Source organism: Leuciscus leuciscus (assembly GCF_965113295.1).
Source record: "Leuciscus leuciscus genome assembly, chromosome: 1".
NCBI classification, from domain to species: Eukaryota; Metazoa; Chordata; class Actinopteri; order Cypriniformes; family Leuciscidae; genus Leuciscus; species Leuciscus leuciscus.
Window position 1 is genome coordinate 4,801,470 of NC_138725.1, and position 18,183 is coordinate 4,819,652.

General features: G+C 41.3%; 3 protein-coding genes across 4 annotated transcripts in view; 1 reads left to right on the forward strand and 2 right to left on the reverse strand.

Annotated features, from left to right (window-relative positions):
- Positions 1-18,183, reverse strand: part of LOC309494322 (uncharacterized protein) — a 243,868-nt gene that overhangs the window by 156,898 nt on the left and 68,787 nt on the right. The window lies entirely within an intron of this gene.
- LOC309494460 (uncharacterized protein) overlaps positions 1-18,183 on the reverse strand; it is a 310,444-nt gene that overhangs the window by 84,967 nt on the left and 207,294 nt on the right. The gene's annotated exons all lie outside the window — the stretch shown is intronic.
- Positions 1-18,183, forward strand: part of LOC309494303 (uncharacterized protein) — a 99,500-nt gene that overhangs the window by 61,057 nt on the left and 20,260 nt on the right. The window contains exons 1-2 of one of the 2 annotated variants that reach the window (XM_082163574.1): positions 8,697-8,768; positions 13,446-15,099. In XM_082163574.1, coding sequence (XP_082019700.1) covers positions 13,451-15,099 — 1,649 coding nt within the window. In that variant the 5' untranslated portion in view covers positions 8,697-8,768; positions 13,446-13,450. Of the gene's footprint in view, positions 1-8,696; positions 8,769-13,445; positions 15,100-18,183 lie in introns of those variants that run through there. The other variant, XM_082163573.1, reaches the window with a different exon arrangement.

Genomic DNA, 18,183 nt, shown 5'->3' on the forward strand with positions numbered 1-18,183 from the left:
TTTTGTGCAGTCTAGTTTGAGGCTCCTTTTGTACAGGGCCCTGACTGAGTCTGTTTCCACCTGAAACATAATTCCACCACAAACATGATCATTACAAGTTTTCTGGAGGCTCATCAAATCACAAAAAGTTCCTTGACTTCCTACAAACACAGGACTGACTGTAATTTATGTCAAGGGTTTTAAATCCTTACACATTTCTTCTGAAGCCCATTGAGGTAGAGGCCTCAGTTTCTGGGGCAGGTTGTGAAAAATCCTACAATAAAAGAGATGTGTAAGGGCCAGTCCCTTTTTCATGCCACACATTCAAATGTTTGCCATAGTAAAAAGCCAAGTGCATTCACATCAGCAGCTGTCTGAGAACACACAGACAGAGTGTCTTCATCATTTCCTCCACCCTAATAAATAAAAGTAGGTCAATGTAAAGCATAACTGTTGTAAAGCAGGTTATGTTTGGTGTTCTGTCTGCTGCATACTGACCTCTGTGTGGGAGACTGTGTGTATGTGTGCTGGCTTCAACAGGGACACTGTATTTCCCTCTACTGCAGAACATAGAGTCAGCTATATTTAAAACTTAAAAAAGTAGTAATGTATTGCACACGTAGGCTACCCAGTGTTACTTGCTTAGAGGAGCCAGCACCAGGGTCAGATTGTACAGCACCTGTAATCACATCCATAATCGGCCGTCCCTTATTGCCTACTCAGAGCCAACTCCTCCACCAGTGTATTCTGGTTTTCTAAATTTAACTCTTTATTTCTGTTTGCTGCAAACAAGTGTTTGTGATAAAATGTTCACAAAAGTAATAAAAGGTTGTGGTAAATACTCACCACTTTGAATTATATTTTTATATTTGGTCTTTATCTGCTGCCAAGAACATTTGGAGTTGGGGTTGCATCTAAAAATCAATGAATATTAATCTTTCTTAGTACATGCACATTTTATATATATTATAAAAATAGGCTATAGGCTATATTACATGTATAGGCTACACAAACATATATACATAATTTTACATAAATATAGAACGTATTTGTTTAACTTACACATTAACAATCAGCAATCTTTCTCCAACAATCTTCTCTTGCTTTGGCAGCAGAGACCGTATTGTTTCGAGCTTGAAATACATATTTAAATTCATCGTAATTCTGAATGATTATCTCTTGCTCCTCCGCGAAAAAATATATCGCTCTTGCTTCCCGCGATTGGTTGTTCGGTGTCGACGTCACTCTTTTATGTGCACGCGCGCGTGGAGTAATCATAGCTTGAGGATCAAAGCCTGAGTTGACAGAGAAAGTTGATGAGCTGCATCATGGTACCAATAAAGCCTGATTGCATCGGTTTGGTTTTGTCAACTCAAAACTAATCCTGTAACCCCGAGTTTGTTCAGCTACCTTCATGGTACAGGCCCCTGGTGTCCACACTCCTTCCCTGCGAAGTCTTGTCAGTTGTTTAACACTGCATCTCTGAGCGTTTTCCTGGTCTTATGTCTCTTGGTTTTGGATTTCATGGCTGTCTCTGGATTAGGGGTTCATAAACAGTGGAAATATTCTGCTATTATGAGCTTCTTAACCCCATTCCTGGAGTTCAGGGAAACACACTCAGCATATGAATATTTTATTTAGACTTTGTGATTTCAAAATGCTGAGCCAATTCATGATTCCAGCTTAAATTCGGTTGATAATGCAGCCCTAGATTACCCTTACACACAGGGCATAAAACTGCCTTTTTACCACACTTGCCAATGGCCGGGGAATTAAGAAAAAGTACTTAAAGATAGTTTTTTACCAGCCATGACACAAAAACAGGCAGGTATGACACCGAAACTAGATGCTTGTGAAAATTCATATACTCTATTCCAATTTTGCTACCAAAGCTAAAACTTCTAGCTTAAATAATATGAATTTAACAGCCTAAATTTTGTAAAGAAAAGTAAACAGTAAGTAATAAAATAAGAACAATCAAATTGAAAGTGTAAGGCGGGTGCCAAAACTCTGGGCTCCCCCTCAAGAGAACAGAAGGCACACAGGAATTAACATTTGAAGCAACACCCGAGACGCAGCTCACACTTCACTTGGACAATCTCCCCCTTCTCCTCCTCACCTAGAACTCCCTGAAAACCTACACAACAATGTCAAGGATGTGCAAAAAGTAAATATGCATGTTTGGTATCATTTAAAGTGTCTCAGTGCGCCTGGTAAATGAAAATGAAAAGCTAAAAGAAGTTATAAAATATGAGAAAAGTGATGTGTCCCTTAAAGGTGTGCCATTGATTTCGAGCCTGACCCTGCTCCACTGAAACGGCAGAGACAGTCACAAATGGTCACAGCTGCAGTCGTACACCAGCCACCAGTTCCACCACCACCCATGGGTTTTCCACCTTCTGGTCATAACTCTCTGGTTACTCTGTCTCCAAGCCACCTTCCACCAGCGAGTCGCCTTCCACCAGCGAGTCCCCTTCCACCTGTGAGTCCCCTTCCACCAGCGAGTTCCCTTCCACCAGCGAGTCCCCTTCCACCAGTGAGTCCCCTTCCACCAGCGAGTTCCCTTCCACCAGTGAGTCCCCTTCCACCAGCGAGTCGCCTTCCACCAGCGAGTCCCCTTCCACCAGTGAGTCCCCTTCCACCAGCGAGTTCCCTTCCACCAGCGAGCCACCTTCCACCAGCGAGTCCCCATCCACCAGCGAGCCACCTTCCACCAGCGAGTCCCCTTCCACCAGCGAGTCCCCTTCCACCAGCGAGCCACCTTCCACCAGCGAGTCCCCTTCCACCAGCGAGCCGCCTTCCACCAGAGAGTCACTTTCCACCAGCGAGCCGCCTTCAACCAGTGAGTCAACTTTCACCTAAGAGCCACCTTCCACCTGCAAGCCGTCCATCACTTGCAGCCTTCCCCCTTCCTGTGAGGCACTCTCTATCAGCAGGTATGTTTAGTAGACTGTAAAAAGGCTTACTCCTCTCTAGCCTTGGAAGCAAAAGTATTTTTTACTCTTTGTGGCTACATCTTGTAATGATGGTTATTCATTGAGAATTGGTTCTTGAAAGAAGAACCCAATGTTAGTATCCATTTCTTTCTTATAAGGCTAGGCCTTACATTACCTAATAATATTTGGATTTTGTCTGTAATGTATTGTCTGTGGATTTTATTGTTTCATTAGTAGAGATGTACCGATTACAACTTTCTAGGCCGATTCTGATTTCCAGTTTTTCATTGAGTTTGACCTGCCGATACCGATTTTAGCCGATTCTGATTTCATTTTTTCTAACCAATTTACAGCACACACAAATATTTATTTTCTATCTTTTCTTTAATAGAACATTTTGCATAGAACATAGAAATTTTTTTGAACAAATAATCGCTATAATGCATACTTTTACCCAAACTGAATGATTAAAAATAAGCTTAAATGCGTAAATCTTCTATAAATATTTGTGATTATTCATTTTATTTTCTGACATACTCCAGTTTTTGTTAAAATACACTACACATGTTTATTATGTGCATTTTGAGCACTTTTTGTGTGAAATAATTTCTATTTTGTCCATCAAAAGTTTGCTTTCACTTTAATTGAGCGTGAGCAGCGCAACAAAAACTAGACTCAGCGCCGAAACCCCCTGCCAATTCCGGTCAATCTGTGCATCTCTATTCATTAGCCTATTTCATTATTGTCACCTATTACAGATACAGTAGTATTTCAACAACATTCAATATCATGTATATGTGTATATTTAGCATTATAGTACAGAGAAAGTGACACAGAAAACCACAAAGGCTACGTTCAGACTGCAGGCCTTAATGCTCAATTCCAAATTATTGCCAGATCCGATTATTTTTTTATTTTTTTGACTGACTGTTCACATTATTTTTAAAATGTGGCCCGCATGCGCAAAAGTGTAATATGACGTAAATCGTGCGGAAGTAAACATGGAGGCCACAGAGGTTAGCGCTAGCATCTACGGTTTTGTTTTTAGGTTGATTTCAGGTGGAAGAAAGTATTTAAGCAAATAATAACGAGGGGGAGGAGAAAGAGAGTTAAATTTGCTCTTACCCGCTGTTCTCGTTCCCGCTAGAGCATATTGTGACGATGATCAATCTAGAGTGACGTCAGAGTCGCATGAATTCCAATTTGACTGTCCAGACTGAGGTCGATGTTTTTTTTTTTTTAATCTGACCTGTAACGGAATTGGACCATATATGAAAAATTGGACCCTGGAAAAGAGCGGATTCCATGTGACTAGTGCTTTTCGGATTTGGGTCACTTTGGCCTGCAGTCTGAACGTAGCCAAAATGCTGTACAATACTGGACTCTAGGGGGCACACTGTTTTTAGACCCCTATTGTGAGTTTATAGTTGGCCTATTATTCTGCTAAAACGGTCTCTGTGCTCAGTTTTAATTGTTTTCTTCCTTTTCAGGTATTGATAGATATTTAGTCAGTACACTAGAGGAGATTAAGGACAGGCTGACTATGCTGGAGAGAACAGTTGCAAATATCTCTCGATCGAGCACAAAAGAGGTCGCGTTGCCTGATGACTCCAAAGCTACCAGGACATGGATAACTTGGAGCAAAAAATGGAAGATCATCAACGTCGGAAAGATTTGGTAAGACAGAAATTACATACACTATATAGACAAAAGTATGCTATCACACCCTCAAGAACTTCAATGGCATGCCATTAAAATCCATATGCATTAACATGGACTTGGTCCCCCCTTTGCAGTTGCAACAACTTTCACTCTTCTGGGAAGGATTTTCACAAGATTGTGGGGTGTCAGTGGAATTTTATGCACATCCACAAGAGTATTTGTGAAAGTTGTTGCAACTGCAAAGGGGGAACCAAGTCAATGGGTCCACATACTTTGTCCATATAGTGTATCTACAGTCCCTTGCCTGGGAATTGACCCATTGTCCTGATCAACTAGTGGCGCTGTTCTAACAATTGTAGCTTCTCAACAAAGTGTCGCAGAGAAATTTCAAAGAAATTGCTTTTGAGAAATAGTCACCAGGGGGGTCTGAAGTAAGAGAACCTACTGTCCCCAAACTGGCAACAGTGCAACTTCACCTGACTTTCTGCCATAACTAGAACTGTACTTTTCACTGACTGAAAGCTTTTAAAAATGTTTTGTCCTGAACCAAATTTTTTACCAATGCAAATCACTTTTTAATTTGTGTATTTTCCTTCCTGTTAGACTGCCTATCTAGGAACCATCGGTGGGTGTAATGTCCAAGTTGCAGCTAGGAGAATACTGACAACATTGATTGGCCATTCTTTAGCCACTCAATTGAACTGGAATGTCTCAAACCAAAAGAGACCTTTTCAGAACCTGAAGCTAAGGAGGGTTGTAACAGGTAAGCTAGCATGTGGTATTAGAAATGACATATATGAATTACTTCCCACACACGGTGTTGTTTCATGCCTATTTGCTTTTCAGAGGCTGTAAGAAAATGTTCCTTTCAGCCAAGTCCTCCTGATTCTGAAATTGTGAGTGAAATAAAGGTGTGGCTGCAGAATTCAAGAGACAGAGCGGGTGAATGAAAGGAGCGCTACCACCGTCTGCTGACTAGTCAAGAGACCTCGGGGGAAGAGTGACCTTTGCTGAAAATGTTTAATGTGCTAATTATTCATTGGCAAAGCTCAAAGTAATATATATATATTTTTAATGTTTATTTGAATTAATTTTATATTTGTATAGAGAATTTTTAGTCCCTTTCAGAGTGTTAAATTAGCTTTATTAGAAAGAAATTAAGTTTTTTGAGGAAAACATTTCAGGATTTTTCTCCACACAATTGGCTTCAACGGCAACCAGAATATTGAAGTTCAAATCAATGCCGTTTCAAAGGGCTCTGAAGTGCTTCAAAGGGCTCTGTACGATCCCAGCTGAGGAATGGGGTCTTATCTGGCGAAACGGTCGGTCATTTAAAAAATAAATAAATAATTATATACTTTTTAACCACAATTGTTCGTCTTGTGCTGGTCTGCGATGCGCCACGTGTTACGTCATCACGTTGGAAAGGTCACGAAAAAAAAAAGACGAAAATAATAATAATAAATTAAAACAAAGATATCGGACGATTTTGAAGTTGGAAGAGAAAATGAGATGGAATTTTTCACCCTTCCCTACCTTTTTGAACCGGAGTACACAGACAAATAACTTGATAGATGGCGTGACGCGTGACCTTTCCAACGTGATGACGTAATACGTGGCACATCGCACACCAGCACAAGACGAACAATTGTGGTTAAAAAGTATATCATTTTTTTATTTATTTTTTTAAATGACCGACCGTTTCGCCAGATAAGACCCCATTCCTCAGCTGGGATCGTACAGAGCCCTTTGAAGCACTTCAGAGCCCTTTGAAACGGCATTGATTTGAACTTCAACATTCTGGTTGTCGTTGAAGCCAATTGTGTGGAGAAAAATCCTGAAATGTTTTCCTCAAAAAACTTAATTTCTTTTCCACTGAAGAAAAAAAGACATGAACATCTTGGATGGCAAGATGGGTGAGTTAATTATCAGGAAATGTTCATTTTGAGGTGAACTAATCCTTTAACCTGTATTAACCTGAATTGAATGTTTTATATTTAGTAATTAATAAATACATTCATTTGAAATTCCTTTAGCCCCTTTCACACAGAGATTCCGGAAAATACACGGATAAAGTGACCCGGGATTTGACCCGGGTTCGTTTGATTTTGGTTCATTCACACTGCCAGTGATTTTCCGGAATCAGAGAGTGCGTTCACACACAAGCCGTAAAAATCCCGTAAAGACACGTGACATCGATGTGACTTGTAATGTCTCAGCAGCGTCTTAAGTTTGCTTGTGAAACCACGCTTGTGCATTTTTTCTCTGATTCGATCATAAACTTGCGCATTACGTACCGTTTCACAGCTGGCGAACGATCCTGGCTTCAGCGTCATCACTACGACACGGCATTATTACGGCTTTTGTTCACACAGCGCGCGTTCCGGGACTGAACACGGCAATGTTACTAGGTCCCCAACCCGGCATCGATCCCGGTATCAATCCCGGGTCGTGTTTGCGTTCACACAGAAGGCAATTTGCCGGCAATTTCCCGGGTTCAAAGCGCTGTGTGAAAGGGGCTTTTGACTACTGTACATTTTTGACAATAAAGACATTAGTTAAGTGGTAACTGCATCCATTTCAGATGTATAGAATAATTGTTTTTCCCAAAGACTTATAGTTATAGTAGCTGAAAAGTATTTATAGTGAAACAGATTTATTGTTGTAGATTAATAGTGCGGGCCCTGTGTGGGCTTAGTGAGGGCTTCCTGGGGGCTAAGTCAGGGCTGCCCGTGCAGGGCCAGCGCTAAGGGGCCAACGTTTTGCCAATGAGCAAATTCTCATGGGCCCTGCGCTGGCAGCCCGCTGGGGGCCCTTAGGCTAGCCCTAAGTGGGCCCGTAAAGGGCCAGTGCAGGCTTGTTTGCAGGGTGAATGGCGACTGTAGAACGCAAAAGCCGAATCCCGGACATTTTGGGCGATCTCGAAATCTCGGGCAGACTGTCACAGAGACTCACTAGTAGCCTAGCCTGTTTGTTTACCGGTAGGCATGGCTTGGGAGTGGCCTCCTGGGGCAGCGAAGCAAGTGCATTCTGGGAGTTGTCTTTAATCCACATAAGCCAAAAATACATTTTCTGGCTTTTCTCAGTCTAGAAAGCTCTCAATTCAAAAATAATTTCACATTTCTTCTACATAAATGACCCATTTTAAATACACATTCATCTTTCCAGAGGTGAAGTATCCCTTTAAGCAGGTCTCATAGTTTTCAGGTACCACAATTTAATAAAGTAGGCTAGTCTAATAAATAACACTGCATTGTCTTTATATCCTTTCTGTCTCCTCTCCACAAGTAAGCTGGTGTGTGGTTGGTGTGTGTGTGTGGTGGGCGTTCTGGCACAAAATGGCTGCCGTCGCATCATCCAGGTGGAGCTGCACATTGGTGGTGGTTAAGGAGATTCCCCCTTCCATGTAAAGCGCTTTGAGTACCCAGAAAAGCGCTATATAAATGTAATTAATTATTATTATTATTATTAAAGTTTAAGGGCAATGAGTCTTTTTTTTTCCTTTGTCCTTTGCTGTTTGCTTAAGTGTTACTTGTTCTAGTCAGTTTGATGTTTCATTCACACCATGAGGCTTCATGAAGTCAGAACAATTAGGCTACTATGAACTCTACACAACACAGTTTCTACAAAATAAACTGAAATGATTACTGTCTCCATGTTAGAATTAGGATATCATGTGCCTCATTCCAGCCTCATTAGCAATTAGCATTTGAATGAACAATGACCTAGCGCTGAGGGAGGAAAATAGATCTCGAGTTTATTGTTTATGAACATTTGCATTTAAAAGTTAATGGCTAAACGTATCTTTACACAAGTTCACAATGCTGCTGCAGATGCAATATAATGTAGACAACACTGAATACATACATTTTCGTCAGGTTAGAAACTGATAATTAATCACTCAAGCCCCTTTATCTAAACATCTCTACATATTTCGCCGGACTCGCGCGTCCTCCATGTCTGTAGTTTTTTAGCACTTTTCACTCGTGTTTGTAGTTCTAACCGGGTTGTGGGCAATATTAGCCGTTAGGGTGCGCATCGATCTGCACTTCGGATTCTAACCGGAAATAGTAGACCATCCGGGTATCTTTGGAACCAACATACTACGATCTGGGATGTTCTAATTCTATTTTCATATACTATTTAGGGCGGATAGTATGCGATTTGGGACGCACCGTCGAGTCTTCTGAGGTGAGGAGAGCAGTTCACGGTATTTCTCATATTTACACAACCATCACACACACTTTATTCAGTTTGATTAAGCGACAGGCTCATTTCTGTATTGTTTTCATCGATCACAGCGATACCTGTGCGCCTTTTCTGGCGTCTTCCTTCTGAAATAAACATTTAGTGCAGCAGCAGCGAGCATGAGGAGAATATGTTGAGTTCATTCAGACCTGAGCGAGTTTGTGTTCGTTTGTGATTGACTCGATGTTTGGAGTGAGAACTGTTACTGAATTAAAGAGTTAAAGTTTGAGATCTGTGAGGGGAATTAATGTGAATCGATCTCTTACTTTACGTTGAGCCTATAATGAGCCACGCGAGACATTAAATCAACTCTTAAATGTTAATAAATGAATAGCGTTTTACTCTTGGAACAATATTGCTTTGTGATGCTCTTTATTTTTAAATGTTTTATGATCATTGTCAGTTTAAGCACATATTATTTTAATGATCTAAGTACTTGATTAATGACAAAATCAAACTATATTTAGATTAATGTGGACATATTTTGCTGCTGTAATTATTTCTCTGTAGTGGTTGATGAAGATTTGTGTCATTGATTGTTTTTGTGTTATTGATGTTTTATCCATTTCATATCCATGTGAGAAATGACAGTATTTTCTTTCAGTAGAGTAGTTTTACAGGCTTTTGTGATTATTGCAATTAATAGTTAAAGTCAAACTATATTTAGATTCACATATTATGGTGTTGTAGTTATTTGCCTGAAGAGGTTCATAAAGAGGTTATTTAATTATTTTGTTTTATTATTGATGATTTATGTTATATTGTGAGATATCTTTCAATATAGCAGTTTTACAGGCTTTTATCGTGTATCCTCACTCAAATAATGTGTTTCTAACAGTGTTGATAGTCTGAGGCTCATCAATATTAAAGGGATAGTTCACTTTGAAATAAAATTTTGGTATGTTTTAGCTTACCTCAAGGGCATCCAAGATGTAGGTGTCTTTTTTTCCGCAGTAGTTTCAATTTTGATATTTTTAGGTCAAACCGTTCTTGTCTGTCAGTCATATAATGCAGGTCGATGGTCACTGTCTCAAAACACAAGCACAGCGTCCAAATCAAAACAATTCCCCATCGTCCAAATTAAACAATTCCCCATCGTAAGTACACATTGATGGCCTAAGACACGAAACGAGCGGTTTGTGTGAGAAAACGAACAGTATTTATATCGTTGTTATCTCTTGAACACAGTACACGTCCAAATGATCTGACGGCGCGGGCGGGTATAGATATAGATGTCGCCTTGGCTACTGCAGTTCATTGGAATGAAACCGTAGCCAAGCGACATCTAGTGTATACATCTATACCCGTCCACTCTTTAATGGACGCATGCACGTTTAAACACAATTTAAACAACGTAGGGCTATTATTCCATGCATTACTTATATTAAGTTGCTCAAGCAAGTGGTCAAATATTTAACTGTAAATTGACAAAAACAGCCGACTCTCATGCCTTTTCTTTTCCATTTAAATTTTAATAAAATAAATCTTGCATGTCACAAAGAACTTGTTTTTCCACCTCCACGAATGAGACTACAATTTATTTAATTAAACGCATTTATGGCGAAATTACTACATTTTCATGTCAATCTTTGTTAATTTTGACCACGAAACATGCGCTGTCACTTTAATTCAGCGTTTGCAGCACAGCAGAAATAGACTCGGTGCGGAAACGATCTAGATAAATTGTAATTTGTCAATAAATTGTAGTAATCTCACCATAAATGCATTTAATTCTATAGGCCTACTACTATTTTTCACAGTCATCTTTTTACTTTTAGAAGACCGGGGTAAAGCAAGGTAAACTACAATTTACTTCAACAAGGCGACATAATGATCAACACTCTCATTCGTGGAGGTGGAAAAACAAGTTCTTTGTGACATGCAAGATTTATTTTATTAAAATTTAAATGGAAAAGAAAAGGCATGAGAGTCGGCTGTTTTTGTCAATTTACAGTTAAATATTTGACCACTTGCTTGAGCAACTTAATATAAGTAATGCATGGAATAATAGCCCTACGTTGTTTAAATTGTGTTTAAACGTGCATGCGTCCATTAAAGAGTGTAGGTTATATGTGTACAAAGAGAATCGCAATGCTGAAAAAACATTTTATTAAATAAAAGTTGCAGCGTAACTTCTGGATTTTAAATAAAAATAGTAAGTGTTTGTGGTACAGCCGTGAATCAGTTATTCACTGCGAACGCATAATGTGAAGCACTATAGCACGTGCTGCTCCTGCACCGCACACACACACACACACACTGCACACGGAGTATGTGGGAAACGGCCGTAAGATCCACCTACAGTTCTTAGAAACTTAGATGTGTCACTCACATAGTATATCTTTATTTCGTACAACAGCAGCACTCATCTTGTTTGTTTACAGCGGATGCCGATGAAGACAGCCGTAAACCGGAAACTGATATGCCGACTTCTGACAATAGCGGAAGTTCGTTGCGACGCTTGTGCACATGGCCTATTGCCGTGCCTCGTCTAGGTGCTCCAGATTTTTACTCCTTCAGCGACTTCTCCACTTCGCTGACCTCCGGAATAGAAGCACTCGCCGCCGTAGAAACGCCTTTCAGCGGGATAAGCTCCTGAGGACGCCGGCTTCATTCGCCACCTTCAGCACGCTGTTTCATGTGCCATCCGGCCATCATATCCTTTTATTGCAAATCTTGTGTGTTCGCCGCTGCGTTCATACTCTAAAAGAGTTTATTTCCGAGGCGTTGTTTCAAATGCCTCGCACCACCCGCGCCTCGTGTAGAGGCCCACTCGTTGGTGGAGACTGCCCCATTCTGTGCGCTTCCTGCCTGGGCCGCGACCACACTGAAGCTGCACTCGCTAAGGGAACACTAAGGCTTCACATCCATCCAAGCCTGCGCCGCTGCTTCACACAATGGCTGTCCTGCAAGCCTTTCAAGCCAAACTTCTCCGTTCCCTGGGCGAGTCTGGACCTGAATCAGAGGCTTTCAAGGACCTGCGTAGTGTCACTGACCTGGCCCTGCGGGCTACGAAGTCTACAGCCCAGGCCATCGGGAGGAGCATGGCCAACCTAACGGTGCTCGAGCGGCACCTGTGGTTGAACTTGACGGATATGAAGGAGGCAGATAGGGCGGTTTTCCTGGACTCCCCCATCTCCGCTTCCGGTCTCTTTTGCCAGGCCGTTAAGAGCTTCTCCGAGTGCTACACAGAGGCGCAGAAAGCAACACAGACGATGCGCCACTTCCTTCCGAAACGTTCCAGCTCGGCTTCGAGCCGCCAGACCAGAAGGAAGCCTCCTCAACAGCAGCCCAAGTCAGCGCCGCCGGTCACCCAGCCCCCACCCAGCGGCTGAACTCCGTCGCCGCTCCCGCTCTGCTAGGCGCGCTCCGTTCCCTGAGAGGCGGGGACCCCGATCCAGGATTGCTCCCTGAGGCGCGCGCCCCTGTGCATGAGCGCTGCTCGCACGGGAGGGGAAACACTAGACAGCCGGGCCCCTGTCTCACAGCGACCCGGGTTCTGTCTTCATCCAACCCCTAACTATGAGGGCCGAAGCCTGGGAGGCTTTCCCTGAAATATCGAAATGGGTGTTGAACGGGAGCGTGGCCCGGGAGATTGTTTTTTTCTCAGTGGATCTGAAAGACGCCTATTTTCACATCCAGATAGCGCCCCATCACAGACCATTCCTGAGGTTTGCATTCGAAGGGCAGGCTTATCAGTTCACAGTACTACCATTCGGCCTGTCTCTAGCGCCCCGTACCTTCACGAAGTGTATGGACGCGGCGCTCTTCCCCTTGAGACAGTGGGGAGTGTGAGTGTTAAACTACCTCGACGATTGGCTCATCATAGCCCAATCGGAGGAGCTACTAATAACTCACAAAGCCTGGCTCCTCAACCACTTAGAATGCCTGGGCCTCAGGATCAATTTCTCCAAAAGCATCTCCCAGCCGGAACATCTCCTTCCTGGGTATAGAAATAGATTTGGTACGCATGAGAGCGCGCCTCACCGAAGCGCACGCACTTTCTATTCGGTTCCTGGCAACGTCTTTCAGGGCGGGCGCCCGCATTCCCCTCAAGAGATTCCAGAAGATGCTGGGTCTCATGGCTTCGGCCTCACCAGTACTCCAACTAGGATTGCTGCGAATGCGTCCTCTTCAGGGCTGGCTAAAACCACGGGTCCCAGCTCACGCGTGGCAATCTGGTCACTTACAAATCAGAGCGAGTCACGGCTAGTCTAATGTGAACGGCCATTAATAATTCAAACGGTTTTAGTCAAATAAATATCAATCTCAAAGTTGGTGTCAAAATATGGCAGTATTGTATATTTTAATGTTAATATCATGTTAGATAATTGTGTCATTGATCAAATAAATGTAATAGTTCTTGCTAAAGAAACAAGGTATTCGGGCCTATAACGTTTTAAAGATAATAATTGGAAGATAAATTTACCTCATTCATGGAAAGTTTCAAGGACATATAATCAATAAAAAGGCATCAAATTATCATAATATTTTATAACAGTTGTCTACTTTCTACTATTACATCAGGGCTCACTTTCATGTCCTTCACTTTATATTCCTCTCTTTGAATTATTTTGATGTACTGAAAATGAAATTAATAATTTTTTCCTTTCATGTCAGACCCGATGGAAGTGAAGGAGGAGAGTGAAGAACTGAGTGAAGTGAAGGAGGAGAGTGAAGAACTGAGTGAAGTGAAGGAGGAGAGTGAAGAACTGAGTGAAGTGAAGGAGGAGAGTGAAGAACTGAGTGAAGTGAAGGAGGAGAGTGAAGAACTGAGTGAAGTGAAGGAGGAGAGTGAAGAACTGAGTGAAGTGAAGGAGGAACATCATATCCAACCTGGAGGAAAACCTTTAAGTCGCTCAAAAACTAAACATACATTTTTAAAGAAAAGAAGAGCCAAGAAATCTTTCACCTGCACTCAGTGTGGAAAGAGTTTCACATGCAAACATAGTCTTGATGTTCACATGAGAGTTCACACTGGAGAGAAGCCGTTCTCATGTAATAAATGTGGAAAGAGTTTCACATGCAAACAAAGTCTTAATGTTCACATGAGGATCCACACCGGAGAGAAGCCGTTCTCATGTGATCAGTGCGGCAAAACCTTTCTTAGTGCACCAGAGCTGAAGAGACACCTGACAGTTCATACAAAGGAGAAGCCGCATTCATGTTCTGTGTGTGAAAAGAGTTTTTCACTGCTGCAATATTTACAAAGACATCAGAAAACACATACTGGTGTGAGAGAGTACATGTGCTTTGAGTGTGAGAAGACTTTTATTACAGCGGACGGTTTAAAACTGCACCAGAGAATTCACACTGGAGAAAAACCTTACAAGTGTTCACACTGTGACAAGAGATTCAGTCAGTCATCATCTCTGATAAAACATGAGAGGATCCACACTGGAGAAAAACCTTACAAGTGTTCACACTGTGACAAGAGATTCAGTCAGTCAGCACATCTGAAAACACATGAGAGGATCCACACTGGAGAGAAGCCGCACACGTGTGATCAGTGTGGAAAGAGTTTTGCTTTTAAAAGTGATGCGAAGGTACACATGAGGATCCACACCGGAGAGAAGCCGCACACGTGTGATCAATGTGGGAAGAGTTTCACAAACAAACAGCAACTTGATGTTCACATGATGATCCACACTGGAGAGAAGCCACATGAATGCCATCAATGTGGGAAGAGTTTCACCCAAGCAGAACACCTTAAAGGACACATGATGATCCACACGGGAGAGAAGCCATTCATGTGTGATCAGTGTGAAAAGAGATTCTCATGCAAAAGTTATCTTAAGAATCACATGAGGATCCACACTAGAGATAAGCCATTCTCATGTGATCACTGTGGCAGAACATTTCTCTGGGCATCAAACCTGAAGAAACACCTGACAGTTCATATGAAGGAGAAGCCGCATTCATGTTTTATGTGTGGAAAGAGTTTTTCACTGCTGCAATATTTATATAAACATCAGAAAACTCACACTGGTGTGAGAGAGTACATGTGCTTTGAGTGTGAGAAGACTTTCACTACAGCGAACTGTTTAAAACTGCACCAGAGGATCCACACTGGAGAAAAACCTTACAAGTGTTCACACTGTGACACGAGATTCAGTCAGTCATCACATCTGAAAACACATGAGAGGATCCACAGCAGAGAGAAGTCGAACACGTGTGATCAGTGTGGAAAGAGTTTCTCTATTAAAACTCACCTGAAGCAACACATGAAGATCCATGCAGTGGAGAAACCACAAAAGCACAGTCTGAGATCACGGTAAGTAGTTTATTTTCATGTGCTGAGCAAGGGCATCAACATTGATTCTGTGTAATAATATTAGATCTAGGGTATGATTACGACAATGAGTAGGTCCTGACACGTGTTGTCTAACTCCAATAGATTTAAGAATGTCTTTAAATGCCAATCCCAATGCATCTTTTTCGTTATCTACATATTAAAATCACCAATAGGGGTGTCGCAATATACCGGTGTTGACGATAATCGTGATATTCAAAGCATGAAATATCGACATTGTGTTAATTTAGACCCGCTGACACCTATCAAATAAAACGACGTTGGGACCCGCGCCCGCGCAGCTACTCTGAGAAGAATTTCGTCTTAGTGAGAGAGTGAAACACTCTGTCCACACCTGAAAAAATGGGTATGGGAGTTCTTCGGCTTCAAAGAAAACATCTCCTTAAAGGGGGTCGCACACCGGACGAGAAGCGCACGTCTTTAAAATTCGAACACATTCTCTATGAGTGTACACACACCGGCGGTGCCATTCGGCGTCTGAGAATTTACAGAAATCAGCTGCTTGAATGAAAATTGCTGATGTTAGCGGATTTTCAGGTGACCTAGATTCTCAATTCATTCAGTTAACGGATGCTCTGAGGTAAAGTGTTCAGATCGCAGACTTAGCAACTATTGTATTTTAGGGCTGCAACAAACGATTATTTTGATAATCGATTAATCTAACGATTATTAGAACGATTAATCGACTATTCATCGATTATTTCGCCGACTAATCAGTACGTTTGGAACGATTATTCAGCCTTTTTCAATTAGTTAAAACACGGAGTTATACATATTCTAACTATAATATAAAAAAAGAAAATCACTTCAGCTTTTGAAATGGTTGTTTTAATGAACTTTGAGCAACTAAACAGGTCATTCTCTTTAAGTTTTCAGATTTCTGTCCAACTCAAATCACACACAAATGCTCTCTAAGCATTGTTTAAATATTCTGTTCTCTTTCAATAGAAAAAAATAAACAAAAAAAATGATCAGCTGCATTACAGACACACTTAAACTGCAAACAATTATTATAAGAATCTTTTTTATTTTTTTTAATTGATATGACAATTGAGCTGAGCTGACAGAGACATTCTCATTCACCTTTTAATTTACAGTATAAAAAATTAACTGACATGATATTCTTCATAACATCTCCTTTTGTAAGTCTTCATGAATATGTAACAAAATACAGGCAAGGGATAAGACTGTAATAACGTTACCTAATAGAGCTACAATAATAAAAACAGCCCCGACTCCTAAGCTCGATCAAGCTTTATTCTATGCAAAAATGAATCATCACATTACTGTACTTATTTTATTATTGTTAATATTATTGCTATTATTAGTAGTATTGCATTCTCTAAAAAGAGATTTACTGCTAGTTATTTAGCTTCAGCTGGAGAATATTCACCTCTCACCGGCTCGTCTCGTGCCGGGTTTTTCCTCTTTAAGTGTTTTAACATGCATGTTGTGCTCCCGTGAAAAGCAAGTTCCGCCTTGTATTGCATACGACAGCATTCTTGGTTTGCAGTTTTGTGAAACTTTACACACCTTACTAGTTCGGATTCGTTTGCACTCCGTCATAATTCGCGCTGTGTTTTCTTCTACCGCAATAGCATTTGTAACGGCTGCATTACACTCTAGCGCTACAGCGCCGTAGCGGTCAAATCACGATATTGCAGGCCCTTACATTAGGTCACGTGGGATCAAACGACTACTCGACAACAAAGATATTTGTCGACAATTTTTTATTGTCGACTAATCGTTTCAGCCCTATTGTATTTAATTGTACAGTACAATTGTAACCCTCCTACACAATTCCACTTTTTTAAGGATTTATCATGTGCATGGGGAATGAATTGGTGAGAGGTTACTAGAATTTAAAATCAGGATGTATTCACAGCAACTAAACTTCAGGCATGCGACTCTTGCTAGAGTGTAGAGAGGCCTGTTTAGCTAAAATATAGCTATACTGTGTTTGTTTTTTTGTTTTTTTCACTGTGAGCATAAAACTCCCATGCACATATACTTAGCCACTATAACCCTTATTTGCAAAAAAAAAAAATTTAACTAAACTAAAATCACAATCAATCACATTTCAATCGCACACACTTAAATATCAGACCACAACGATTGAATGTTATACTCAAAATGTATTTATATTGTTTTTTTCAGAACTAGGTGAGTTAACCTTTTAAAATGTCCTCATGTTCCAAATGAAATGACAATGAACAATACCCCGGGGTTTTTTTTCTACTTTTATGTATCAGTTTTGTGGTACCACAACGTTGGCGCGCTTGTTGGAGCTCAGTTGAAATCTGTCCAAATAATATTGTCTGTACTCACGATTCCTCGGTAACAGAAAGATTATAGTGACCGTCTATCCAAACCGTTCCGTCCAATGGTGAGATACGCAATGAGGAAACCCGTCCTGAAGCTCCGTTCGTCCATGTGCAAACGCGACACCTCCGGCCTGCAGTGCGAATCCTGAGCACATCTATTGCAGCAACATGGGTGGCAGCATCTGACGCACACTAGCCAAAAGTTCACAAAATCGAATGAGGTTAACTATATCTTGTCCAAAAATGTCAATTTCATTTTAGTTCACAATGTCCATACTCAATCAGAAACTCGCCGACAAAGTGGATTTCTGGCTACATAGTAGCAGTTCTCACATGGCTATGTATTAGCAGTTCGCACATGGCTATTAGCAGTTCGCACAAGGCTATGGCGTTAGTTTCACTTCAGTAGAATCTCCGTGACCCATTTAACCAGCTCCAAAACAAAGCTCACTCTCACATTTTAACAGGGTTACACACTGACAAAAACCAAGAAAAATCCCCCCCTGGCTTTTAACTTCGATGACCAGTAATATATCAATCATACAAAACTTAGGACTAACTTTAGCTCGTAGCTATCTCTCCGGTTCTCTTTTCCTCGTCACTCTTGTTGTCAGTCTCGCTCAATTTTTTTAGTCCCACCCTCTCAACAACCCGATAGGTTGCCCGACTGCTCTCTGGATGGCACTGATTGGATAACAAACAAAACTGACACCTGGCCACC